The 24,982-nt window shown below is 48.1% G+C and overlaps 6 protein-coding genes across 6 annotated transcripts; 2 read left to right on the forward strand and 4 right to left on the reverse strand.

The window, feature by feature from the left end:
• Positions 1-5,307: 5,307 nt before the first annotated feature.
• On the reverse strand, positions 5,308-6,859 carry GGS23DRAFT_50918 (FAD/NAD(P)-binding domain-containing protein). The gene is made up of 2 exons (XM_051514535.1): positions 6,061-6,859; positions 5,308-5,980 (listed from the first exon to the last, which is right to left on the reverse strand). The coding sequence occupies exons 1-2, from the start codon at positions 6,450-6,452 to the stop codon at positions 5,428-5,430; spliced, it is 945 nt and encodes a 314-aa protein (XP_051371768.1). The 5' UTR covers positions 6,453-6,859; the 3' UTR covers positions 5,308-5,427.
• Positions 6,860-7,158: 299 nt separating this feature from the next.
• GGS23DRAFT_568038 (uncharacterized protein) lies at positions 7,159-8,384 on the reverse strand. Its single transcript, XM_051516375.1, has 2 exons — positions 7,813-8,384; positions 7,159-7,685 (listed from the first exon to the last, which is right to left on the reverse strand). Exons 1-2 carry the CDS (start codon positions 8,285-8,287, stop codon positions 7,327-7,329), a joined length of 834 nt encoding a protein of 277 aa, XP_051371769.1. The 5' UTR covers positions 8,288-8,384; the 3' UTR covers positions 7,159-7,326.
• A 335-nt stretch (positions 8,385-8,719) lies between these two features.
• Positions 8,720-10,017, reverse strand: GGS23DRAFT_596829 (uncharacterized protein; the record flags this gene model as incomplete). The annotated part of the gene is made up of 3 exons (XM_051518531.1): positions 8,720-9,072; positions 9,168-9,318; positions 9,379-10,017. 3 exons carry the CDS (start codon positions 10,015-10,017, stop codon positions 8,720-8,722), a joined length of 1,143 nt encoding a protein of 380 aa, XP_051371770.1.
• Positions 10,018-10,990: 973 nt separating this feature from the next.
• GGS23DRAFT_568040 (uncharacterized protein) lies at positions 10,991-12,511 on the forward strand. Its single transcript, XM_051516376.1, has 2 exons — positions 10,991-11,456; positions 11,548-12,511. Exons 1-2 carry the CDS (start codon positions 11,201-11,203, stop codon positions 12,198-12,200), a joined length of 909 nt encoding a protein of 302 aa, XP_051371771.1. The 5' UTR covers positions 10,991-11,200; the 3' UTR covers positions 12,201-12,511.
• Positions 12,512-17,043: 4,532 nt separating this feature from the next.
• GGS23DRAFT_605161 (putative GMC oxidoreductase) lies at positions 17,044-18,903 on the reverse strand (the record flags this gene model as incomplete). The annotated part of the gene is made up of 3 exons (XM_051519714.1): positions 17,044-17,249; positions 17,312-17,931; positions 17,978-18,903. The coding sequence occupies 3 exons, from the start codon at positions 18,901-18,903 to the stop codon at positions 17,044-17,046; spliced, it is 1,752 nt and encodes a 583-aa protein (XP_051371772.1).
• A 1,767-nt stretch (positions 18,904-20,670) lies between these two features.
• On the forward strand, positions 20,671-22,051 carry GGS23DRAFT_609493 (O-methyltransferase-like protein). The gene is made up of 2 exons (XM_051520274.1): positions 20,671-21,611; positions 21,668-22,051. Exons 1-2 carry the CDS (start codon positions 20,741-20,743, stop codon positions 21,982-21,984), a joined length of 1,188 nt encoding a protein of 395 aa, XP_051371773.1. The 5' UTR covers positions 20,671-20,740; the 3' UTR covers positions 21,985-22,051.
• The last annotated feature ends 2,931 nt before the right edge of the window (positions 22,052-24,982 follow it).

The following is a 24,982-nucleotide window of genomic DNA, read 5'->3' on the forward strand; positions in this document are numbered from 1 at the left end:
AACCTCTATAATATAAATAAGGTTCCGAATTATAAAATCCCTATTAAATAAGGCTCGGCTACGTACGAAACCGTATAGGTTATATATATACCTTTAAAGGATATCGAAATCGACGAATTTATAACGGCAGAAACTATGAAATAATATAAAGCTATATTAAATAAATTAGGTTTCGATAGATAGCTTCGGACGAAAGAGGATATAATTCGGCTACATTTAAAAACCTATATCCGGCTTCGAGAACGCGTACGAGCCTATATATTATCTAGTATCGAGCCTTATCTTTAACTTATTAAACCTCCTATAAGTAATATAGAACTTTATATAAATTAAAGTCTTTATTTATACGACCTCTTTAATAATAATTAGGTTTCTTTACTTTAATTACTTTAATAAAACCATCCATTATTTACGGACGATAATTTACGTAAAGATATAATACCATCGACTATTCTTTAGTAAGTTTCGTAAATATAAAATAAGGATATAAATAAAAAGGAGTTATAATTATACGAAATAAAAATAATAAAAATAAATAAATAAAATACTTTAAGCCTCGTTTAATTACTAATACCCTTATAGGTTACTTTTTAAATGCCCTACGAATATTAAATACTAAACCATTATCGTACGTATACCTACTAGATATAAATTAAGGCATATCCTTCTACTTCTCTTTCTACTTCTCCTTTTACTTCTCCTTCTACTTTTCTCTTTATTTCTCTTTCTCCTTTTTCTTTTGCCTTTCCCGTACTTAGTTTTCATATTCCCGAGCTATATCCTCTATAAAAGGCATATCTAATTCGCTATTAAAGCTAAAGAGCTATAGTCGGGATTTCTTAATTATACGAAGCGTCGGGATAGAATTTATTCTTAAACGTTTAGAGTTAGGTAAAGTAGTTAACTTTCGAATCAGGGATTCTTATCGTTACTACTACTAAAATACCTCGTCTTTAAATTCGTTTTTATATCTATCGTTCGCTTCGTCGCTTTATTCTTCGTCGCTTTATCCTCCGTCTTTAAATCCTTCTTCTTCGACGTATAAAGAGAATAATTCCATAAAATTCGTAATAATAATAGTAAATAGTCGATTAGATTTTTCTATCTTAATCTTTATACCATTACTTACGGTAAGGGGTTATACGATAATAAAGTCTTCGTTAAATCGTTCTACCGTAGCTTCTCGTTTTATTTTAGGTACCGTACGACCGCTTTTAATCTCTAGAAAACGTAGGAGCGGGTAGAAGTAAAAAGCGATAGGAATTCGTTTATATTCTATCGATAGAAATAAGGCTATCGGCGGATAAAAGAGGTCTCGGATCGTCCGAATAAGGCCGCTAGGAAATAAGAGGTCTACTAGTCCTTTCTTAGTATAACTCCGAGCTAATATAAATTTCTATTACTCTCTAAATACTTAAGGAATCGGCTCTTTATTTAAGTACGGTCGTATAAAGTATCGGACCTAATGTTCTTTAGTTTAATCGGGGCTATCTCGAAAATAAAAGACGAAAAGTTCGATAAATTCTAAATAGAAATATTAATATAAGATAATATAAGAATAAAAACTTTTTTTAATACGTACGAATAAATCGGACTTTAGACGTCTCGGGCCATCCGTATTTATTATTTTATATCCAAATAATCTAGATCTCCATTTTTAAAGAGATAGTATATTTATTACTAAATCCTAATTTCCTATATCTTTTCGCCGCTTTAGCGAGGTCTTATATAGACCTTCGTACGTTATTAGAAATATTCTTTATAAGATTCTATAATCGGTCGCGAGAATACTATTAACTTATCGGACGAGGTATAAGAAGACCTAAAAGCAAATTACTAATCTATCGGTATTTCTAAATATTAATTATTTAGGTAGCTATATTAAACTACGTACGATATAAAGAGAACGTAAATACATTCGAATTCGTATCTCTAAGTCTATTATTCTCGAAAGAATCGTATCTAAAGGGATCTTCGACTTTATTATTAATAATAATAGGAATAGGCTAATAATATCTATAGAATAAATACCTCGTTCCTCTAAATAATTAACGGATTTAAGAATACGTACGAAAAGGCCGACCATCTTAATAAGATTAAAGGCATATAGCCTCTTAAATATATATTCGTATCGCGTACGATAATCTATAAATGAAATATCGGTATATAAAGAAAAGAGGTATTTTTTAAATGAGAAATAAGGAGAAATAAAGTTTTACTTACGCTATATTAAGAAATAAGTATAGCGTAGAATTATCTATACTAAGCTATATTTATTCTAAAAACTTAAGATATATAAGAGCGGTAAGACTAGGTAGAAATATTTAGTAAATAATATAATAAAATTATCGTACGTATATTAATCGGGGCGAATTCTCGGGACCGCTATCTTATATAAAGTACCATATAGCGTAATTCTAAAACTTATAATAAGTATATAAGCTATTAAAGTAGCCGCGTAACTTAATATAAACCGGGAACGGCTAGTTATATCTATCTAAATATCGTACGGCTTATTTATAATAAGTACGATATATTATTAGGACGGCTATACCTTTATTAATAATAAGTAAAGCATTAATATAACTCGGCCGGTATAATAATACTTACGTTAATATTAGCGATTATCGTACGATAATTATAAGGAGATTAAATAAGGCTAATATAGAACGCTATAGGTTATTATAATAAAACTATACTAACTCTTATCTCTTAATAGGTATAAAGATTAAAGAGAATCCGCTTAAATATTAGTAGGAGCCGGCGGAGCGGGCTAATTATTCTTAGTTATCGTACGTATATTAAACATTAGATATCTTACTATAATAATTACGTTTAAGAAAGGGATTAAGGCTTAGTTATTATTATTCTAGTTCTTCTAGTTATTCTAGTTATTCTAGTTTCTATATAGAAGAGATATTAGAAATACTTTATAATAAAGGGATTATAGATACGTACGAAGATATAATAACAATAAAGATAAATAATATTAAGAAAGGAAAAAAATAATAATCGAACGAAATAAAAAAAGAAAAAAGAAAATAAAGAAAAAGAAAAAGGAAAGAAAAAGAGAAAGAGAAAAGAAAAGATATATAATAAAAGAATATAAAGATAGCTATATAAAATTTAATTTAAATAATAATTATTCCTCATACGAGGATATATTTCTATAACCTTATTAATATTTCCTTTTTCTTCTTTCTTTTCTTTTCGTTTTTTTCTTTTCTTTCCTTCTACCTCGTTTAATTATTATTCTTTTTCTCTTTTAATATTATCTTTATTTCTATTAATATTATATCTTCGTACGTATTTATAATTCTTATAATACTAAATATATAAAATAAAGGTTATTATTATATTAAACGATATAATAAGAAGGTAGAATAATAAAAAGGTATAGGAATAACTATATAGAGTTTAATTTAAATAATAATTACGCGAATAACTATATAGAATTTAATTTAAATGGTAGTTAATTACGTAAAGAACTATATAGAATTTAATTCAAATAGTAGTTACGTCTCGTATAAAGATAATCTAAATAATAATTACGTAAATAACTATATAGAATTTAATTCAAATAATAATTACGTCTCGTATAAAGATAATCTAAATAATAGTTACGTAAATAACTACATAAAATTTAATTCAAATAATAATTACGTCTCGTATAAGGATAATTTAAATAGTAATTACGTCTCGTATAAGGATACATTTCCATAACCTTATTAATATTCCTTCTCTCCTTTCTCTTCCTTCCTCTTTTCTCTCTCCTTCTACTACGTCCGATCATCTCTCTCCCTCTCTTAATATCGTTTCTCTCCCTCTCTCTTAATATTATCTCTCCCTCTCGCCATTATATCTTCATACGTATTTATAATCCCTTCATTACGAAGTATTACTAACATCTCTTCTATATAAAAACTAAAATAACTAAAATAACTAAAATAACTAAAATAATAATAACTAAGCCTTAATTCCCCTCCCGAGCGTAACTATTATAGTAAGATATTTAATATCTAATATACGTACGATAACTAAGAATAATTAACGCGCTCCGCCGGCTCCTACTAATACCTAGGCGGATTCTCGGGTCGCTATTCGTTAGAACTTACTAACCTTAATCCTCCTACTTATTAAGGAATAGGAGTTAATATAATTCTACCATAATAACCTATAACGTATTATATTAACCTTACTTAATCGCTTTATAATTATCGTACGATAATCGTTAATACTAGCGTAGGTATTATTATACCGGCCGAGCTATATTAATACTTTACTTATTATAAGTAAAGGCACGGCCGTTCCGGTACCGTATCGTACCTATCGAAAATAAGCCGTACGATATCCGGACGAATATAACCGGCCGTTCCCGGTCTATATTAAGTTACGCGGTTACTTCGGTAATTCGTATGCTTATTATAAGTTCCGGGATTACGCTATACGGTACTCCGTACGCAACGGCGGTCCCGAGGATCCGCCCCTAAATAACGCCCTTCCGCCGCCGCCGCCCGTATAACTAGCTAATTAAATAATAAAACTAACCTCGTCCGACGAAAAAGGAACGGTAAATTACCTAATAGTAATAAATTAACGTAAGTATATATTTCCTTCATACGAATCCTTCATATAAGCCCTTTTTATAAGATTTCTAATTTAGTTTTATAGTTTAAACCTTACTTTATTTTCATTTTAAACGGCGAATTTAATTTTAAAAGGGAAAAGAAATTAATTTAACGTTATAAAGTTCTAGTGGTTTTTTTTTTTTCGAGGTAAATATTTCCGAAAATCGTTTTATCGGATACGCACTAATGGTACACCGTAGTCCGAAGCCAGCCTTGTACGGTGGCACCGTAGCCTTATGTGGTTGGCCATATATTATACTAGGCGGTCAAGAGACCTTCGGATGTTCGGATAGAGAAGGAAGTATTACAAGCCGTTGATGGGCGTCCAATTAGATAGGTAACTAGGGGTTGCTCGACCGTCTTTTAGCGAGGCTCGCGTTTCGTTCTACGCTTCTTCGGCGTTTCGCGTAGTAAGCAAGAGAGTCGTGTAACATATCAGGGAAAGAGAAAATGGCGAGAAGGGATGCGAGGGTGCGGCGGCAACGATTTGGGGCGGATTGCTAACGATTACACGATATTAGGGGGGGGAAGGGGGACGGGGGTTTCCTTCGGTATCGTCGGGATACCTACCTGGGCTGCACGGCTTGTAACAAGCTCGTCCCATTCCACCAGGACATAATCAAAGCCACGGTTTTGCAAAGAGGCACAGCGAGGCTCGAGAGACAGACACAGAGCAACGTCAGAGGGCAGGCTTATGGCTAGTTGATTTACGTGGTATTAACTAACTATCTCAGACCCTCCTAACCACCAAAGTTGGCCCCAGCCAAGAAATATAGTAGTCGTAACCTCCTAGCCTTGCTTAGAGCAGAGCCGGAATGCCATACTTTTCAGCTTGTAGTTGTGCAATTGCCGCCACAGCTGCGTTGCATCCGCTGGAGATGGCAGCATTGGCCGCTTTGTACGGGTTGACAGCGTCGCCGGCGGCGAAGACTCCGCGGACGCTTGTCTGAAAAAAGGGGCCGGCGGCCTGGATATCGCCTATAGGCGAAAGCGCGAGGCCGAGCTGCTCGACGAAACTACCATTAACGCCGGTCTTGGGGTTGTGGACGAGGAATGTCTCGTGGTTTGTAGAACCATCGGCGAACTCGATGGTCAGTGAGCTCCCGGTATCTACGAAGCGCTTTATCGGGCGCGAATCAACCTTGAACTTGGCCTTGGCCGCTGCGGCAAGCGGGGTGAGCTTCGCGGCGAACTCGTCGTTGCCGTGGGTGTACAGCGTGACCTCCTCGCTGAGTTGAGCTGCGTTGCCGGCCATGTAGATGCCCATTCCGGGATCGATGGGCGGTACGACCAGCACGCCCGTCGACTTGGCACCGCGGTCCTCGTAACCGAAGCAGAACAGGCAGTGGAAGCTTCACGGCGCAGTATTGCTATCAGCATCGGGAAGTTACAGGCACGGATGGGGGATTGCCTATGTCGCATTTCCACTTACATGCGCCGAGCCCAGGCCTCCTGGTAACCTTCGATGTCCGGGAAGGCATCGGCCGTGCCGACAGCGAGGATGATCTTGCGGAAGTCATATTCGTTGCCGGACTCGTCAACCACACGGAAGTGGGCGTCGCTCTTCTTCTCGATCTTGGAGACCCCCAGATCGACGAAGCGGACGGTCGAGTAGCGAGCTAGGATGTCCTCCTTGATCGTGTTGCGGAATGCGCTGGGGTCCTTGTGATCCCAGGTGGGAACCATGTGCATGTGAGAGGACTTAGCATTGCGATATTTGCCGTTGTCGAAGACCACGGCGGTGTGGAGCTGGCGCACTATGGTAGCCGCAGCAGTCAGTCCTGCCGGGCCACCTCCGATGATGGCAACGTCAACGAACGCCATGACGGCCAGAAGCTGTCCGTGAGCAGGGTGAAGTCGAGAGAAGCAGAGCGTGATGGGCGCGTTGCTTCCGAGGGACGAGAGAAACGAGTGTGTCTAGCGCTTCCCACACCACATTCCGGCGGTTCCTAGGAGCGTTATTGTATCGTAGACCACGGCGGGTTGGCTGGCGGGAGCTCGGGAATATACCTAGGTATGCCGTGAGATGGCACCGCAGGGAGGAAGATTTGGACTACTCGTTGGAGCTGTGTAACGCATGGACAGCACATTAATAATACTACGCAGTACCGTAGCAGTAGACTACGGAGACATCACCCGTGCCTCAATATCGCTAGCGAACCAACACGTCGTCTATCATCACCTATCGTGTTCCACAGTCCTGTTTCGTGTTGGCGATTCTCCTTTGAGACCCCCTCCCTTCCGAGATATAGCAAACAAACCAACCAACCTGTCGTAGTGGCTGTGCCGTCTTAGGGCATGGCGTTACGGGGCAATTTCGGCTGAGTCTCTTGCGTGTCGAAAACAACCCCAGTCATCGAGTCTCTGGTCTCAGCAAGCCTCTGATAATTCTGCCCGCCGTCTGGTCTTACCTTCCAGCCAGGCGCCTGGGTGCGCCGTGTGTGTGCAGGCTGCGCTAGCATGGCGTATTAATAGTATATTTCCTCTTCTCTTTCTTTCTTTTTCATACTATCAGATGGTGGCACCAGGCGGCTCTTTGCTCCCGGCATCCCGAATGCGTTGAACATGATGGACCACCGTGTTAGAGAGGCGGAATCATTTTTAGAAATCGTGCCTCTCGACGCGTTTGCCCTTAAATAGGTATCTAGCTATTCATGCGCTTATACTCGTGGACGTGTTGAGTAACAATTGTTGCCCTTCATAGCCTGGCTTCCCTAGGTCTGCCTACCCACGGCAGCACAGTTTTCCCCTCGTCATAATCCCCCCTCACCGGCCGCCACATGATCGCGATAGGCTCCGCATGCAGCCCTCGGACAAGGCGTATCCATTCCTCACTAGGGATCTTCTCTTTGTCACTCCGCGCGAAGTACCGGAACACCATAACCGGGCGCTCGAGTAGGACGAAGCCCTTTTGCAGGTACAGGGGGGTGCCGATGGCGCTACCTTCAAGAAAGCACTCGACGGAAAGTGCGTCGGCTTTCTCTGTGAAGTAATCCATCACAACCGCAGCAGCACCGAGATGTCGGAAAGCAGGGAGGACCCAGAGCGCTTGGCCATCTAGGATATGTAAAGAGGCGCGGTTAGCCTATGTAGCCAGTAAGGAAGCTCGAGAGCCTACTCTTATGGTAGGTGTGTCGTGACATAGGGGGCCATCGCGACGAGAAGGCGTTGGACGACCACTTACATAGATGCGGCCTGTCTGTCATGATTCGCGGGTGCCAACTCCTCATCTGCAGATAAAACTGGCGCATCAAGATGTCACGCTCCGAATTGGCCGGGTACCCCAATCCCGGAAGCTTTATTTCGGGTAAGCCGCTGTCACCATTATTAGCACTGGGGTTGGGTTTGGGGGCGCCCTCTCGGACTATCGTGAAGGCCCCTCCTCCGACGATGGAGGTGCGGCCAGTCACGCTACGATCCTCGATCTTGAGCCAGCATTGGTCGGGATTCTGACGGGCTTGTTCCAGATAAGCTTCCTTGGCGGCGTGGTATGAGGCCTTCTCGCGGGGGCTGTCCTCCCCGAGCCAGGGGAACGTCAGCATGCCTGTTACCTGCAGAGGATCCTTCCAGGACTCCCAATATGTAGCGAACAGGTCATCCCAATCTGTTTGTCGGCCGAGGTCGACAGGCTCGGCGTGGAACTTGGGCGTGCCGTGCATGGCGCCCCGATCGCGTGGGGTGTATGAGGCTAGAATGATACGGTCAAGGTTGGACGCGAGGAGGGTCGAGCGTGAGAGTTGAGCGATGAGAACCTACTGAGTGTTTTGTCGATTCTTCCTCGGGCGTATGTTGTGACCTTTATATAGATATAGCAAATACTGGCTCTTAGTATCGGGTTTGTATACTATACAAGCCATGCTATCTCCCTACCTCAGCGGCCTGCTTTAGCGAATGCCACTACATTATTATCTCATCGCTTACGCGCCCACTTTCCACGGTGGTTAAAAGCGAGTCGCTAGGGTGCTAAACTCGTTTTCTCGGGGGAGACTTCAATGAAGCTAAGCTATAAGAGACAATTACCCGGGGGAAGCCACCTGTAGGTAGGTATAGTTACATATACCCTTAGTTCCAATATAATGCCATATTCTTATTCAGGCCGGAGAACTATTTGGCCCTGGCTCCATTACATCGACAAAATAATGATGCTCCTTCGCCGGGTGACTGCCGTGATACCCTTCCCCGAATGACGGCAACGGTTCCAAGGGATGGAAACTGTTGTCCTGGCCCATATTTATATGCTTTCTGCCCCCCGTGCCTCCGCTGGAGACGGTTTCGCGAGTTCTAGAAGAGAATGGTCGGACCAGATTTGACCAACTAATTCCTTTAGTCAGTCTCGGCCAGAGTTTGGGATCGTGAAGCAGGAAGCTCATAGTCGGAAGGTTGATGGCTATAGTGGCAAGCCCGCACTCGACCTGGGTCCAGAAGTACAACGTGGTAACGACTTCTATGTGTGAAAGAATAATAATGAGTTCATGGGGATGCTAAACGGTGATGGTAGTGGTAACCAAGATGGCGTCAGATAGAAAAGAGGAAACGTACGATCGGGATCATATCCTGCTCCGTATCCCATGTCTAGCACGATTATATGTATTGCTAGACGTGTTACGCTGGCTGCGAGGGTCATGGTGCCAACAAGAAAAACGCCGGTAACTGCAATCCTTTTCCCCAGAGACATATTCAAGCGCCAAATCTAATGCGGCTGTCAGCAAGTTTAGACAGAGGAGGCTGTTTCGAGAATGGTCAAACCCACCGAGGGGATAGGGAACACTAGAATAAAAAAGTCCAAGATGGGATCCGAGATAAGGTTGGCCTTCTCAGGGGTAATCCCATCGCAGCCGGAGGCCTCGAGCTGCTGAAGCGGGCCCCAGTGAAGGGCAACGTTCTTCCCGCAACCGAAGATGAGCGCCATCAGGAAGGAGATAGACCACAGGTTAATGATCACAAGGAGAACGGCAGACGACCAGTCGAAGACAGTCCCCCGGTGGCCGATGAAGACGCGCCGGAAAAAAAAGACGGCACTAGACTTGACGAAAGCAAACTGGAAACATTGCAGAAATTGGAAGGCGAACTCGATTTTTGCTATGGTAATGTAGGCCGCGTTGAAAAGGGAGTAGGCCTCGCTCGCTTCGGTGCCGTCCGGGACGGGCATCGGATAACCCATGACGCCTAACCGCTCGCCGGTCATCAAGCTGGCGCCCGTACCGATGAGGAAGAAAACTGCGAAAACGGCCGTCCAGTCGTCTGGGCCGAGTTGTTGCTTCTTGTGCCGGCGGACATAAAGACGGCCACTGACCAACGCGATGCAGACGAGTGGGAAGACTAGGCCTGCCGCAAACACCTCACCAGGTGTCACATATCGAAACGGTACCGGGGTCCACTGAGTGGCCATTTTTATTACCACTGTTAAGAGATATGAAGGGCAGGTTTGAAGGGAAAGATTTGGCTGGTGTCTTGCTCATTCGTGTCTGATTGATTTTTCGCGGCGTCCCCTAGTCTGTTAGGAGCTTAGATATATCCAAGCCAACGCCAGTTCCATAGGGGGCGGTGGCCCGAGCAGATCAAGAGACGAAGACTACGCCGTATTACCAGAAATACAACTACTCGACTCTTAGCTCGAGTTTAAGCAGGATAGGTCCGTGGAACAAGAAGCAAGGCTATGGCTACGGCACAGCAAGCTACTAAATCTGAACATGGGTATATGCCCTCAAGCCGCCTCCATCTCTCGCATTCGGGTACGAGTTGATTGGGAGCCTTGTTCTCATCTGATAAAAACGGCACCGTTACCATGTAAGCTGTAACCAAGCCAACAACACCACCTTCCGAGCCAGCGACACTCACTTTCAGGCAGACTGAAACTTCTGTCACGGCCTGGCTATGGTTCGGCGTTTAATTTATTCTACCCTACCTAGGTGATCCTTCTGCACTGCGCTTACCACTGGTAGCTGTCGCCTGAAAGTTGGCGAGACTATCATTTAGTGGTATTGAACATGCTCGCGTAGGAAGGTTGTCCAACGAGAAGCACGTTTACGCCTTATCATAGGATGATTTTAACTCCAAAAGCTACCGTAAGTCTCATGAATGCATGTAAGACGTTGCGGCCCTTATTCGGCCGTCACCATAAGCTGTGGATTTGGGGGCATGTAAGCCTCCATGCAGATCATATATTGATGGCGGTGGCTCATGGGCGGCTCTTACAGAAGACCCGGGGGGTGTGGAGGTAGTAATATCGACTTTGTTCCCTATTCACCACGTACTAGATAGGAGGCCCGGGCCTGCTGAGGCGGAAGAGAAGTGCGTGTAACCTAGCTGCATCTTTCCGTGAACAAAACGTAGAGGGGTTACATCCACGAGGGGTGCGAGGTGGTAGGGAACTCGGGTGGCCAGTGTACATAGACTCTTGGCTTGGTTAAAGGCTTCTTCGACTTCTTTTCGTGAACTATAGCCTCTCACCCTCCCCCATCGATCCAACCTAGCCAAGCGGAGCTTTCGGGGGGCCAAGAAGAAAACCCGCTTTAGCTCATCCATTCTAACACCCTGAATTTCTACGGACCAGGCGCTATCCCTCTTTAATAATGGAAACTCTTGAGTCCAAATACCATCTTCTCAGCCACGAGGATGATGAAAACGAATATCTGCCGTCGCAAGTGGCAGAGGGTAACCGCTGCAAGCCAACTAGGACGTCAAACCGCTTTATCAAATATCGTAAGCGATGGCTATGGCATGGCGTGACAGTACTTATCGCGGTTGTCTGTACAGGTGTGAGTTTTTGGGGGGGGCTCGAAGTTGGAAAGAAATTAACAACGACGCCGCCTTGCGAAACTCCTTACTGTAAGTCTAAACTTGAACGGACCTTAGTATTCTAGGGCGCAACTGGGACACAGGACCGGGAGCTAATCGCGTGTAAACCTCGTACTCTTAGTGAAACTCACCTATAACCAGCCACATACCATCTGGTGGAACACCGAGTTCAGCAACGCTTCCCACACAGCTACTGACGCTGAGATCGATGCCCTCTGGGACACTCAGATCCCGTGGGAACGCGGCATCATCGCAATTCGCTTCGAGGAGGCACACGCCATGGGGCTACCCAGGTCACAGCCTTGGCCCTGGGACGGTCGCAACAAGGGCATTTACATTATGAACGCTCACCACCTGCTGCATTGTGTGCGTATCCTGTATATCTCCATCCAGCAATTCCGTCGCGGCACCCAGCAGACTATCGCCTACACCCACGTCCTGCACTGCCTGGATAGCCTGCGCGTCGAGGTGATGTGCCACGCAGACGACACCCTGCGATACGTGCCCGTCAATGGCGACCCGCCTGACGGAAGGTACCCCGGTGATGGCCAGGAGCGAGCGTGCAGAGATTGGAAGGTTGTGTCGGACTTTGTCGAGTCTCACGACCCCTGTTATCGCTACGAGAACCCAGGCGACGAGGACTACCCGAACCTCGAGCGCTTTAAGTTCTGTCCGCCAAACTCGGAGTATTTGCCCCTAATCCGGCAATATTTTGGCTACCCGGACGACTGGACGCCTGCGGATCGAGAGGGTCCTAGGGAGTTAGACTGGTGAGAATCCGACTGCTTTGGCTCAGTCTTACTCCTACTCTGATGGTCACAAACGTTATCAGCGAACCATTCCCACAAGCGACACCTCGATCTTTCTATTTGTTCGGCCTGGTTATGAAACTTCCTCGGTCACCATCGTAGCGGGTTGCTTCGCTTGGGCAAGTGGTCTGTGGCTGCGCAGGGTTTGGGCGAATATTGGTCGGTATTCTAGTTCACTACGGCCAAATACGGAAGAACGGCAAGAGGTGATGGTGCTTTAGTTACTCTTTCATTCCCCAATGCACGGGACGAATCCTGAAGATCAGGTACCCAAGGTAGTCTTATTAACTAAGATATGTCGAAGCACTTCGCTACGATCTGCGCTGCTCCGTTACGTTTTTATCGTAAGTGCCCTCCCGAAGGTTAAGGAAAAGGGGGTGCGAAGAAAGCATAAGTAATTTTCAGCAACTCATAAGTAAAGCTAGGTGGTAATTTTATTAGTAAATCCGTGTTTAAATTTGTATTGAAGATTGCGTAACTAGGTAAATAAGAATTTACTACGTCCTCGTAATTCTCCTTTAATAAATAAAATGAACGAAGGTTTTTTTTTCAACCGCTATTATCGTCGCTTTATTCAAGTTAAAACTTTTGTCACTTAGAGAGCCACCTATACTTAGCTCTCTACCTCTTCACTGGTTGGTCACTTACCTAACCGAGCTCGCAGCAGCTCGTTTATTTAACATAGCTCGTAGCTCGGTATTGTGTATATATAATAGGTAGCTCGCATCTCCTTTGTTCATTTCCTTCCTAGTTAGCTAGTTAGTCAATTCAACTTCTTCATCCCACATTCCGTTGCTCCCATAGCAGAGCAACCTCAGCCCCATACGTAGCTCTCCCGATCTATGTAATAACCTTTCTTTATATATGTGCTCTTACGTTAATACCGGAAAAGGCTGTCTCCTTCCGGTTATATAACTGCTTGCTATTCCTATCACTACAGTCTAGATATCTGTCACGTGGCAATTGAACCAGCCCTTATATGCCTACATACCGCAAAGCGTAAATGTAGGCGTCTACGTTTTACGCGACAATATCATATACCTAACTATGCCATGATACGATTCAAGTAGGATGTATAACGAGGAACAAGTTTAGCATCTCGTAGCGGATTACTGGCAGCAGATTGGTGTATTGGTGACCTTATCTAGAAGACATACCTACCTACCTACCTACCATATTCGAAACGTCTTCAAAGGGGAGGGGGGAGGGGGGCTGTCGAGTATGCAGTCTTTGGTTCCGAAGCTCCCGACGACAAAGCCGGAATAAGACTACAGGTGAGAGAGTAGCAAACCGGGTAAAGGCTAATCCGTCCGATTTATAGCTACCCACCAAGAGATGATTTCGCATCTCCAAGCTATTCCGATAGACTAGACGCCGCAGTTGAGAACAAGCCTACTCTACGGAATGGGCGGCGAACCGGAAATAATTAGGCTAAAGGCCACCCGGGAGGACCAGTAAAACAAGAAATAAACCGGAGTGCCCAAGGACAGGGGGAATTATCCTAGAAGGGGCCCACCCATTCTTAGCAGTCCCAACGCCACTAGTGTCCATCCGTGTCCCTTTCCTCCCAGAACGGGTTCGCTTCTTTGTCTCATCAAGTCAATACTAGATCCTGCAGGGTCCGGATGTCGTAGACATCGGCCTCCTGCTCCAGCACACAGACACTCTCGCGAGTCACTGCTCTGTCTCGAGGGGATCGTACCCGGGGCCGTCGTCCTCGACGAAGCGCCAGACCCGGCCGTCGGCGCCAGTGCCGCGGAACACGACCCGCACGTTCCGGGCGCGGCGCTGGAGCTCGTCGCGGCTCTCGATGGCGGTGGCGGGACTCTCGGTGCCCGGGCCGCCGAGCCGGTGGTACAGCAGCGCGAGCGGCGACGACTTGTAGTCCTGCGCGCTGCCGGGGGCACGGCGCGTGCGGCCTACGGTCCAGGCCAGGAAGGCGATGGTGCCGGCGACGAGGCCGAGCGGGTAGGCGAGCCAGCCCCAGCGCGCGCTGACGCAGGTGTCGGCGCAGAAGACGAGGCCGGGCACGCCGGCGCCGCGCGTGCTGGTCTCGCGCGTGTGGACGGTGAGCGCGTGCGCGAGGCGCGCGAACGCGTCGTCGACGCTCGCCAGGGTGACGTTGCCCTCGGCGAAGATGGTCTGGAGCAGCGGCGGCCCGCCGACGGCGCTGGTCGCGAACCCGACGACCCCGGCGAACATGGCGCCGAGGTACGACGTCAGGCTGTACAACTGCGACCGCCTCGTCTGGTAGATGCACTCGGGGCGCACGGTGGTCTTGGTCCCGTTGAGGATGCCGGCGGCGGCGTCGAAGGCCTCGGACGCCTGCGACGACAGGTTGTACGTGAGCCACGGCGTGCTGCCGTCGTCGGCGAACTGGTAGCCGGCGCGGCGCAGCGCCGCCTTCTCCTCGGCGTTGGTGCACGACATGTCGACCGCGTTGAGCCAGAACTGGTCCCCGTACCAGCTCTGGAAGGACGACACGACCGTCTCGGTCAGCCGGCCGTTACTCACGGCGGCGGTGTAGCTCCGCACGCACGGGTCGACGGTACACTGCGCGGCGCCGTACCCGCGGACCCCCCACGGCGTATCGGCTAGCTTAGGGCCCGTGCCGTTAACCGACCACCCGAGAACGAGCTGGATCGCGGGGCCGTCCTGGTCTACGACGAAGGTCCGGTAGCCGGGGATCGCGGTAAGCCCCGAAGGCAGGGTAAAGTTAAGGCCGGGCCCCGGAGATCGCCCGGGCAGGATTCTCAGCTGACTTGAGATGTCCTCGCAGCGGCTGCACCATCCCATGGAGTGGTATACCCCATCGAACGTACAGTTCCCCGTCGGACATAAGTAGTACAGCGGCCTCGGATCGGTGTTGTATATCCCGCCGTTCATTACGGCCTGCACGCGCGGGTCGATGCTATTCAGGCCCGGGCCGATATATATCGAGGTACCGGCGTTGCCTAGATTCGTCTTCGGGATAAACGCGCTAGCAGAAAGATCTGGAATCGTGCACGAATAGAATCTAACGATCTACTGCCTGTACAGCTTGCAAGTCAGTAACAGTCCCCCCCCCCTTCTGCCCCCTCGGTACATACGGATACTGGTTGCACTCACGCAAACGGAACCATGGGAAGTGTTAATATCATCAGTACTGCTCCGAGACACGGCAACACCGCGCTAGAAAATGACATGCCGTTAGAACTACGTACCGTAGCATAGTAATCGTATGGAGGACGAGGTAAATCTCACCTCAGGCGCAAAGCCCACAAGAGCCTAAACGCGCCCCAGGGTCCGCGGGACGCGTCATCATAACGGTCCATATACTCTAGGGACCGCGGTTTCAAGAACCAGCTCCATTTCAGCTAGCTAAGGCCTGGTTGCGGGATATCCTCGTCAGCTGGCTTCGATCGTCTGCTTGGTGGGCTGGGGAGGCCTTATAGTCGGCCGTCTTCTTACCTTCGGCGATTATTAAGACGACGGCCTTCGGTGTTGGCTTTTGCGACGGATGCAGAAAAGAGCCCCGGGAGTCGTCATCCTGGGTGCTAAGTATAGTACTGCCCAGAGGCGGCGCGTGCTCTATCCATACTTACAGTTAGCTAAACCGACCCCATAGAGTATAGGGACGGGCTGCGAGGCGTGGTGGGCCAGCACTCAATATCAAAGAACACATCGCTTACTCGGAGCCAGTCCTATCTTAGCTAGAGTCCTCCCTGTCCAGGCGGTAGCCGTAGATCTTGGCCGACCTACTAGCTTCTGATTGTGACCTTCCATTCCGCGACCCGAGAGGTTTTGAGGCTAGTTATGCAGAGATCGCGAAGGTGGAAAGAAGATGTTGGGAGGGTTCGGTGAGACATGTTGGGTTTTTAGCACGTACCTACTGCCTGGCCGTCCTTGAAATCTATTCAGAGCTTGACCAAGTGTCTACAGGGGTGCCGCTGATGAGGCGTATCACCGGCCACTCAAGAATCGCTATATACGTAGCACAGTTACGTTTTCGGCCCCCAAGGCCCAGCACGGGGGCGAACTGCTACGCGGTCAGCCAGAGAGACACCGCTTCCTATACGCAGGCCCCATATTCGTTGCTAGGACGCCACGAGAACATCCAGTCCAATCAGATGCCTACGCCGTATTGCGACTCTCGCTCAGACAGCGTCCGTAGCCCTGCTGCGTCAGCTGGACAAATCCTAGAACTTGATGCTCCATAACGGCTGTCTCACAAGTGCTACGTTGTGAAGGCTCTGCTGCATAGGTACTTATGGAAAACGCCAGGGCTCGGGGCGATCTTCAGCCCTAACCCCAGTTTCATAACCGGCGATCCTCATGTAGCGCTACCTTGGTGTCAAGAGCGTGAGAAGGGTCACCGACAGATCCTTGTCTAGGCATCTCAAATCGAATGTCATATAGATCTTCCACTTCCCCACCTATGTATTAGGAGACCGTCAACCCCGAAGCAAATCCTCCGCCACGGCAGCGCTCTCAAACACAACTAGCAAGTGGAATAAAGGATCATTGGCTCCCCTGCTAGATCGTTCTAAGTCCTTGGCGGTCCCGATGACATGGGACACGATATGCGCTTGCAAGCCTCCGGCTCTTGGTCCTTGGCCGCCAAGACAGGTAGGTGCTAATTTACCCAGCAGTAGGCAAGCAAATCAGTCTTAAGCGTAGGCATGTTGCCCAAAATACCAAGTTATCACAGGTTACAAGAAACCCGATTCGCACATTAAAGGGAAGTCTCAATTCCTGTCAAAATAGGGCTGAGGACCTCCGAGGACACGCAGGGATTAATGGATCTCCATGTATAACTTAGGAATAGGCTACGAATTTTTAATAAATTCAGCTGCTCTCTCGGCAACGGCGTAAAGGGTAGCGGTCAAATGACCACTAATTTGCATAGGTAGCACGGAGGCATCGACGACACGGACATTCGATGTGCCGTATACTTTGAGCCTCGAGTCGACTACCCCCCAAAGCTCGCGAGACATCATCGACGCTGATCCGATAGGGTGGTGATTGGGAACTACTACAGACAGGGTCAGACTTTACCGCATCGAACGCTTTATCCAGTGTCGCCATAGAACATACCGGTATTGGCGAAAAAGGCCTCCCACTGCGTATCAGTAGCGTTGCGAGGCAGATCTGCCTCCCCGGGGACTACATTGCCGGTCACCAAGTCGCTAATCGGGATGGTGTGCCATAACGTCTGCGAAATACGCCCGACGCCTTTTTGGACGGCAACGTCAAAATCGACCAAGAAATAGCGCGGATCGATTATGGGATGGTCAATCTCCTCGGCCGATTTAATATGCACACTCCCCCATGAAAAAGGTAAGAGGGCCCAGAAGGCGGAGCCAACTGCGTTACCGGAGGCTGCTGTCAGAGTCTCGGCGATGGTGACGTTCCTCTTAAAAATCAGGTCGTGCTGTACGCGAAAGATCTTCTCGAGTTTGCTAGCGCCGACGGCCTCACCGCTCGCCTCCGAGACTATACGTGCCCATTCGGATAGATTAGCCTTTGTTTTCGCTGCCACCGTAGATGTTTGGTCTCCGAATACGTCACGGGCGGTAACAAAACTTGCGTACGGCGCGAGGCCTGTCACGTTGCTCTTGGATGAATACTGGATGGATGTGTTTGGCTGGTCTTGTAAGTGTTCCCCTACGCCAGGAAGATCTATCTTGGTTTCTATGCCGTACTTATGGAGGATTCTGTACGTGTCAACATATAGTCAAGCCACTCGATGCTATTACTCACCTCGGATTCCCGATTCCAGAATATTCGAGTATCAGTGGGCTTCTCAGAGACCCAGCCGAGAGCAAGACTTCCTTTGCCGCGGTGACGGTGGCCGTTTGCCCATCGGGGGTCCGGTATTCGATCCCGGCAGCTGAGAGAGCACCAGAGTCGGCCAACGAGTCCCTCCATATCAACCTAATCGCGGTTCCCTTAATAATCTTGAGATTTTGTCTCTGCTCAACCGGGTAGTAATATGCTCGAGCGGCGTCTTCCCGAACACTCGCGTCTCTATCGAGAGTCTGCGGCCAGATGCCGAATCCACGCGTGTCTCCGCCGTTCACGTCCTTATTCAAAGGATAGCCTATGTTCTCCCAAGCCTGCCGAGCCAGCTCGTGGAAAGATCCATTGTCAAGCTGCAACGGAAATCCCGTTTTAACCGCTCCAACCTCTCCGTGATATTCGGGGATGAAAGTAGCACCGGCTGCCCTTTGGGCGGCTGTAGGCGGCGAGAACAGTTCGACCTGTTTCAAGTAGGGATACAACGCATCCCAATTCCAGCCCGCGTTTCCGAGAGACTCCCAGGCGTCGAACTCTGCCTTGTCACCTCGGATATAAGTCATACCATTGATTGTGCTCGTCCCGCCAATCGCCTTCCCAGCATGAAAGGGGATGGACCTGTTGTTGGCTCCTAGCTGCACCGTCGTAGCGTACTCCCAGTCGATCTCGGTTCCAAAATTACGAGTAAACGCAAACGTGCCAATGTCCGTAACATTGGGGTTGTCGCGGACGTCACCGCCTGGCTCAATGATTGCAACGCTGACGTTCGGGTCCTCAGAAAGCCGGTTTGCTAGCACGAGTCCACAGGTGCCGGCGCCGGCAATTATGTATGTGTAGTCGAACGACTCACTCCTTGACCGGACACCTAGCGTGAGAAATACCAGAAGCATATAAAGGTAAATCGACCTCATCGTCTATCGCCAGCTTAAACGCGGCAATACACACAACAGAGACCTTGAGAGGCCATCAAAGACGTGAAGAACAAGACACATATAGGAGGACGAGAGGAGGAGATGATCCAACGTCAGCATTCCTGTCCGGACCTGCCGACCCGAACCGCGATGACGGGCCGAGTCGGTGCATATCGATTACCGATTCGAGATGTCGCAAGGATTGTGCCGGCTTATCGAAATTTTGTGCGCAGAAGCCTCAGAGTAGGGGTATTATGTAAAATCATCCTTCTCGCCCACTCGTCAACTTCCATGCGTACAGGCTGTTCTTCGGCCATCGTCGACCCCAGCACACCTCGGCCGACACAATTCGTGGGCGGTCACGACGGTTACGGGCTAGAATCTAGGGTGCCGGTTATTCTTGCAGTCTTTCACCCGCCACGGTGATGCATTGCCCTGGCGTGCTCTGATTTGGTGACAATCGGTAAACACCGCCCACCGCTGACTGTCGTGAGGCGCTCATATTAAGATGGCGGCGCATGTGACTAGAGGAAAGAAGGAATGCGTATCCCGCCGCAGTGATCGGAACTACTCCATGCTTCCTTTATTCCCGGCCTTCGCCTCCGTCTTACGCTATCGAGACTTACGCTGAAGGAGATCGATGCTGATCGAGTCAGAACTCCAAACTCAACCAGGAACATAATTAATTCGTTGAGATACTCTAGACCATTAACTCGTCGGTATTCACCGACACGGACTGGATTGCACACGGGAAATGTTGGGTTGGTTAAACAGCTAGAGTTTGGCGAGAGGAGGGCTCAACAAAGACCCCTTCCCGGCCCTGTCAACGCGGATCGTTCAGGATCCGTCCCAACTGATGATTGGTCCAGGAATCAAGGTTAAGAGATCGAGCGTCTAGGGGTTAATCGAGATGGGCATAGATTGAGTCGACTTACTACGAAATGGTGGCGTACGGACCTCTTCACACCGAGGATTGGATCAATAAGAAAGAGGGGCTGCTGCGCAATATGAAGGAGTCCTTTATCACGAGTGCACAAATTAAATAGGTACTGCGAGGTAAATTGCCTGCCGAACCATGTGCTCTTGTATTATATTACGCAGATAGGTCTGGATCAACGTGCTGGGGTAGAGGCGCGCGAAGATAGCAAGCGGACGTAGTGCCATACGGGACGCACCCCAATGCCAACTTATAGGTCAGGAGGACAATACTAGGTAGGCATTCTACGAGTTAAGCAGCGAGGTCGCCAATACGGCGACCTATTAAAGGAAGTCCTAAATACGAGCGGATATCCGCGGGAAATATATAGGCATATAATACTTAGGTATAAGGCACGAAGGTATATTAGGAATAGATATAGTTTCCGCTGGACGATCCTTCGAAAGAGAACGAAATTAAGGATTTAAAAGATTTCCTATAAAATCATTAATTAAATTCAAAACAGGGAGCGAACTACCTGCGTATAGATGTGCTCGATGGCTGGGGTAAGCTAGGTTGATCTCTACTAGAGGTGCATGCCTACGTGACGTATTATACGGTAAGAGAATGAGAAGCACCAGACGCCCCAGCAAACGGATGGCTCTCAGCAATCCTTGGTTTTTGTTGAGGGGTTTGAAGTAGCGGAAAGGGGTTTGAAGACAACAGATTAGATATTAAGGAGGCCATGGGATTACTCTGATTCTTGCTTATATTACCAACTACTTCGTTTATTTACTCAGTAGATATCCATTTACCACGGTTTTGCTTCCGCCCAACCTCATTCATCCATAACCCAAACACTTCAACTTCATTTTGCATCTTCGTCTCTTAGCTCTGAGGATGTCTCAGATAAACGTGTCTAAAGCTCTTGCCGAGACCAAGGCTCTCGTTACCGCCCTTGAAGCCTTTGACGGTACGGACGCCCAGCATCTATCCCTCTTGGGTCGCACGGACTCGGTGCGCCGGGCGCTTGAGCAGCCGTACGATGCAGTCACTCGGTGGATCGAAAACATGAGCGTTGCCGCCTCAGTCTACACCCTGATACGAATCAAGACGCTTGAAAATATCCCGTATAAGGGGAGCGTCTCAGCTATTGAGCTAGCAAAGAGATGCAACACCGACGTATCCATAATCACACGGGCCATGCGGATCCTTATCGCCAACGGAATCGCTGTGGAAACAGCCGCGAATGAATACAGACAAAACTCCTTGTCCGCGGCATTCAAGCCTAATGATCTTGCAGGATATGTGTGGCTCTGGGTGGAATACATGAAATCTTGGGTAGCACTTCCCGATTACATCAGTAGTCATGCTCCTGACGATTTGTATGATCTGGGGAAAAGTCCCTACGCGTTTGCTACTGGTCATGAGGGGAAGACATACTATGAAGTGGTCGGCTTGGACCCGGAACAGAGGCATCTATGGAACATGGGTGTGGCAAAGATGGACAAGAACTTCCCTGTTCTTGGCATGTTTCCATTTTCGTCTTTGGAATCCAGCGTGAAGCAGGACTTGGGAAGGCCATTCATTGTCAATATCAGTGGCGGCCGAGGCCAAGAACTTCGTGAAATCCAGAAAGAGTGTGATGGCGGATGGGGTGGCAAGCTAATCCTGCAAGACCTACCAATTGTGATCGACTCACTGAGGGATGAAGACTTGCATGGGATTGAGCGAATGGCCTATAACTTCTACGACCCTCAACCCGTCAAGAGTACGTGCCTCTAGCTTCCGCGAAGGGGGAGGGGGGGTGAGGTGCTAACTTCACAGATGCCCACGTCTACCTCATACGTCGAATTATCCACGATCACTTAGACCCGGTGTGCATCAAGCTCCTCAAAAACACGGCTTCCGCTATGGGACCCACCTCAAGACTGATCATCTGCGACATGATTCTCCCTGATCGTGTGGAGGATGGCTTGATGCAGCTGTATTGGCTCGACCTATGCCTTGTTTCAATGAGCGGCAAAATAAGGACCGTGGGAGAGTTCCAGAATTTATTCCAGCGGTCAGGCCTAGAGTTGGTGCAAGTTTACCGGTCCAACCTCAATAATGTCGCGATGCTTGAGGCTCGACGGAAATTTTAGAGCGAGTATCTCTAGTCTCACGGTGACGGGTGTGAGATGCGATATTGGGGTAGAGCCAATCAAGCCGGGATCTTAACTATCCTGTTTAGTAGTCTATAGACGATAGATTCAACATCTGTCATGTAGTAGCAGGTGTTACCGGAAATATAAGCCTCACGTGGCTACCTTGACATTATCCCAATTCATGTTAGGAATCGACGATACATATAACTAGCTTTTACGAGTATTACGTTTGTTCTCTCTATTCTGGAATGATTAATACATATGCAATCAGTGGCCGTAGGCTAACGTCTCCCACTTTGCGGTTCCTATCTTCAGCACTATCACAATTGCGGCTCACCTCGGTGACAATGTCCTAGTCACCATATATCTAAATACCACGTTTTCAACCTCATTCCTGATTGGAATAATCAAGAGGTATTTTATTCGTAGCCCAGTTATTCATTATGAAGAATTGGGCCTAAAGAACGGCTATGGCTCCTGGCGATGCAACGAGAGTCGTGCTATATCATTATGCGGAAGTCTCCGAGATTTGCGTTTCTTCGGCGTCTACACAGCCTAAGCAATTAGCAATGCAGGATGATAGGAGGCGGAAAATCGACATTTATAGTACTAATATTAGACTAAAAGGGCAGATATTATGGCGTGGATTCTCCAGAAAGCTCCGCATAATATTGCATAGAACTGGGGGGGCTTAGCGGGATCATGTATTAGCTTGGAGACACAACAAGCCACGCTCACAGCTAAGCATTATATAAATATGGAAATCCTAGAGTCATTAGGTCGCTGGTGACTCCTATCTATTTTCGCAGTGATAGAAAAAACGCATAATTCGCTAAAAATAAGAGCATTCTTCATCTCGGGTCATCTTCCAGTGTAGCGTTTTACAGGAGTTGAAGAAACGACACTAATGGGCCAGATGACTAAAGAGACTCATGGCAACTGCAGGTAGTTAAACACAGTGATGCCTCCCTTTCAGGATCGCCTGTTGGCTTACTTTTTAGCCACTGCTTGCTTAATTAATAACAGTATGTGGATTTCTTTATGTCTAAGTATCGGATGCCAGCTAGCAAACGTCCATAACGGTTCTTTTCGCAGTCACATAATTAACAACTATTATTAATACTTATCCCAGGTAGATTGACAAAGTAACCTGCATATGTGTAGTAGGATAACAAGTTCTCGCCTGGCCCACCAGTAACCGTTGTTTACGACAGCAAGTCGCACTGTCGCAAAAGCTACCTTCAAGGTTATGCTTGAAGGAAAGGCTGCTTGGCACACTACAACCGAGGCTGCATCATATGCACTGCTCCCACCACAGTTTCAACGGTACCCTGTGCCAGCTGCATTCAATATAAATAGCAACCCCGTGCCAAGTGAGAGAGATCTTTTAGAGGGGGGAGGAGTGATATGATTTGTACGGCATAGCTGGGCTGGAGACCTTCCTAACTGTGTAGTAAGTATACAGTAACACGTAAGTGAAGGCGTAGCAGACAGAAAGCAAACAGGCGAATGCGACCAAGCCTGTTCCGGCCAGAGAAGGCGTTCCGTACAGTGCCGTTAATACTAGGGGTTGTTATGTTTACACGATTGCTCTTCGCGGGTGCTGGCCTCGCGTACAGCGGTAGATTTGCTGAAATTCCCCGTGGCGCTCGTGGAGCAAACCGGAGTGTTTGCCATCGTCTCTGGAATTGGGTTAGAAATCCCCGACGTGGCTGGCTGTGCGATGCGCAGAGCAGATTCATACCTACCTAGTTACACGCGGTCGAGCTATCAACCGCCTCTCGAAAAAGACGCGAGTCGATCTACCCACACGCCGCCAACCGCCGCGGCGGGTCCGAGAGGCAGGCCCAAAATAGCAGGCGGGGTTCAAGGTCAAGCTGAGGTGCCCGAGGTGGGTGTTCTCATATGAATATCCTAGGTAGGTGTACATACTCATGCACCTGTGCATAGGTATGCCTCCTCAGTTGGATGTTGGCGCTGGGGGCGGGGAACGTATATAGCCCCACGATCCGGTATGAAACATGGGCCATCCTTCCTCTCCTTTTCCCCTGACCCTTTTTTTTTTCGTCTTCTTTTCTCTCCCCAGCACCCCCAATCCAGGGAACAGACAGGGGAGGGCATGGGCGGCATGGGTAATTAAGATGATGGTTTCGAAACGCAGGCCTAATTCATCATGCGACAGCCGCTTCTGTCGTGCCGGAACTGGTATAGGTACGCCTCTCGACTACCGGATCCTAATTGGCCGCGAGCGCCCATCGAGCCGGGGATGCCCTACGGAACGCGCGCGGCGCTCGAAAGGGGTGGAGGTATGAATCAGATTAATTAGAACCACGACATGGGCTTGCGTGTCGAGATTAACGACGGCCGACATATCGACATCGCTACCTATCTATAAGTACATACTGTCTACTCACACATACATACTTATATACCTACGTAGGGTGATGCAGCATCGCGATAACCTGGTTGTTTTCCAGGTGGATGGCGGGGATTAGGTAAGCTGCCACAGCCCCTGTCTGTTTCCCACCAATCGGGCGATCTTTTTGGTCGCATTGCGCATCGTTTCATATATCGTTAGCTTGACCAAGTTGGTTGGATCGTTCTGAACATCTTGTATCTCTTGGTCGCGTCGACATGAGTTGGCTAAGAGGATGCCGGAACACGACCTTCTGGGCTTTGGACCGTCGTGGAAATCCGGCAAGCACAGGCAGGTGACAGGCGGGAGAGCGAGCAGAAATGCTCGCCATGGATGCCGAGGTTTCGGGGTGAGCCCTTTCGAGTGACATGCTGCGTAGTACAGGCCAAGTAGCAGAGACGCTTCGGGAGGTAGTAGGCAGGTAGTTGATGGATAGATAGGTAAGGCGAGGCAAGGTAGGCGTGTATCGATATCACACGCGCGCACATACATTGGCGTGCCCAGCACTATTACATAGAGGTAAATATTGTCGCACGCTTGCATTTTGGTTGCATGGCGAGAAAGGCATTTCCGAGAAGA

Source organism: Durotheca rogersii (assembly GCF_024521655.1).
Source record: "Durotheca rogersii strain YMJ 92031201 chromosome Unknown GGS23scaffold_10, whole genome shotgun sequence".
Taxonomy (NCBI): domain Eukaryota; kingdom Fungi; phylum Ascomycota; class Sordariomycetes; order Xylariales; family Xylariaceae; genus Durotheca; species Durotheca rogersii.

Excerpts from the sequence above, each read along its gene's own strand:
- GGS23DRAFT_50918 (XM_051514535.1), bottom strand. The coding sequence starts at position 6,452 with ATGGCGTTCGTTGACGTTGCCATCATCGGAGGTGGCCCGGCAGGACTG. Across the intron at positions 5,981-6,060 it reads GAGGCCTGGGCTCGGCGCAT|CTTCCACTGCCTGTTCTGCT; the intron begins GTAAGTGGAAAT and ends TGCGCCGTGAAG.
- GGS23DRAFT_568038 (XM_051516375.1), bottom strand. The coding sequence starts at position 8,287 with ATGCACGGCACGCCCAAGTTCCACGCCGAGCCTGTCGACCTCGGCCGA. Across the intron at positions 7,686-7,812 it reads GACAGACAGGCCGCATCTAT|ATGGCCAAGCGCTCTGGGTC; the intron begins GTAAGTGGTCGT and ends TACATATCCTAG.
- GGS23DRAFT_568040 (XM_051516376.1), top strand. The coding sequence starts at position 11,201 with ATGGAAACTCTTGAGTCCAAATACCATCTTCTCAGCCACGAGGATGAT. Across the intron at positions 11,457-11,547 it reads GCCTTGCGAAACTCCTTACT|TGAAACTCACCTATAACCAG; the intron begins GTAAGTCTAAAC and ends TCGTACTCTTAG.
- GGS23DRAFT_609493 (XM_051520274.1), top strand. The coding sequence starts at position 20,741 with ATGTCTCAGATAAACGTGTCTAAAGCTCTTGCCGAGACCAAGGCTCTC. Across the intron at positions 21,612-21,667 it reads CGACCCTCAACCCGTCAAGA|ATGCCCACGTCTACCTCATA; the intron begins GTACGTGCCTCT and ends CTAACTTCACAG.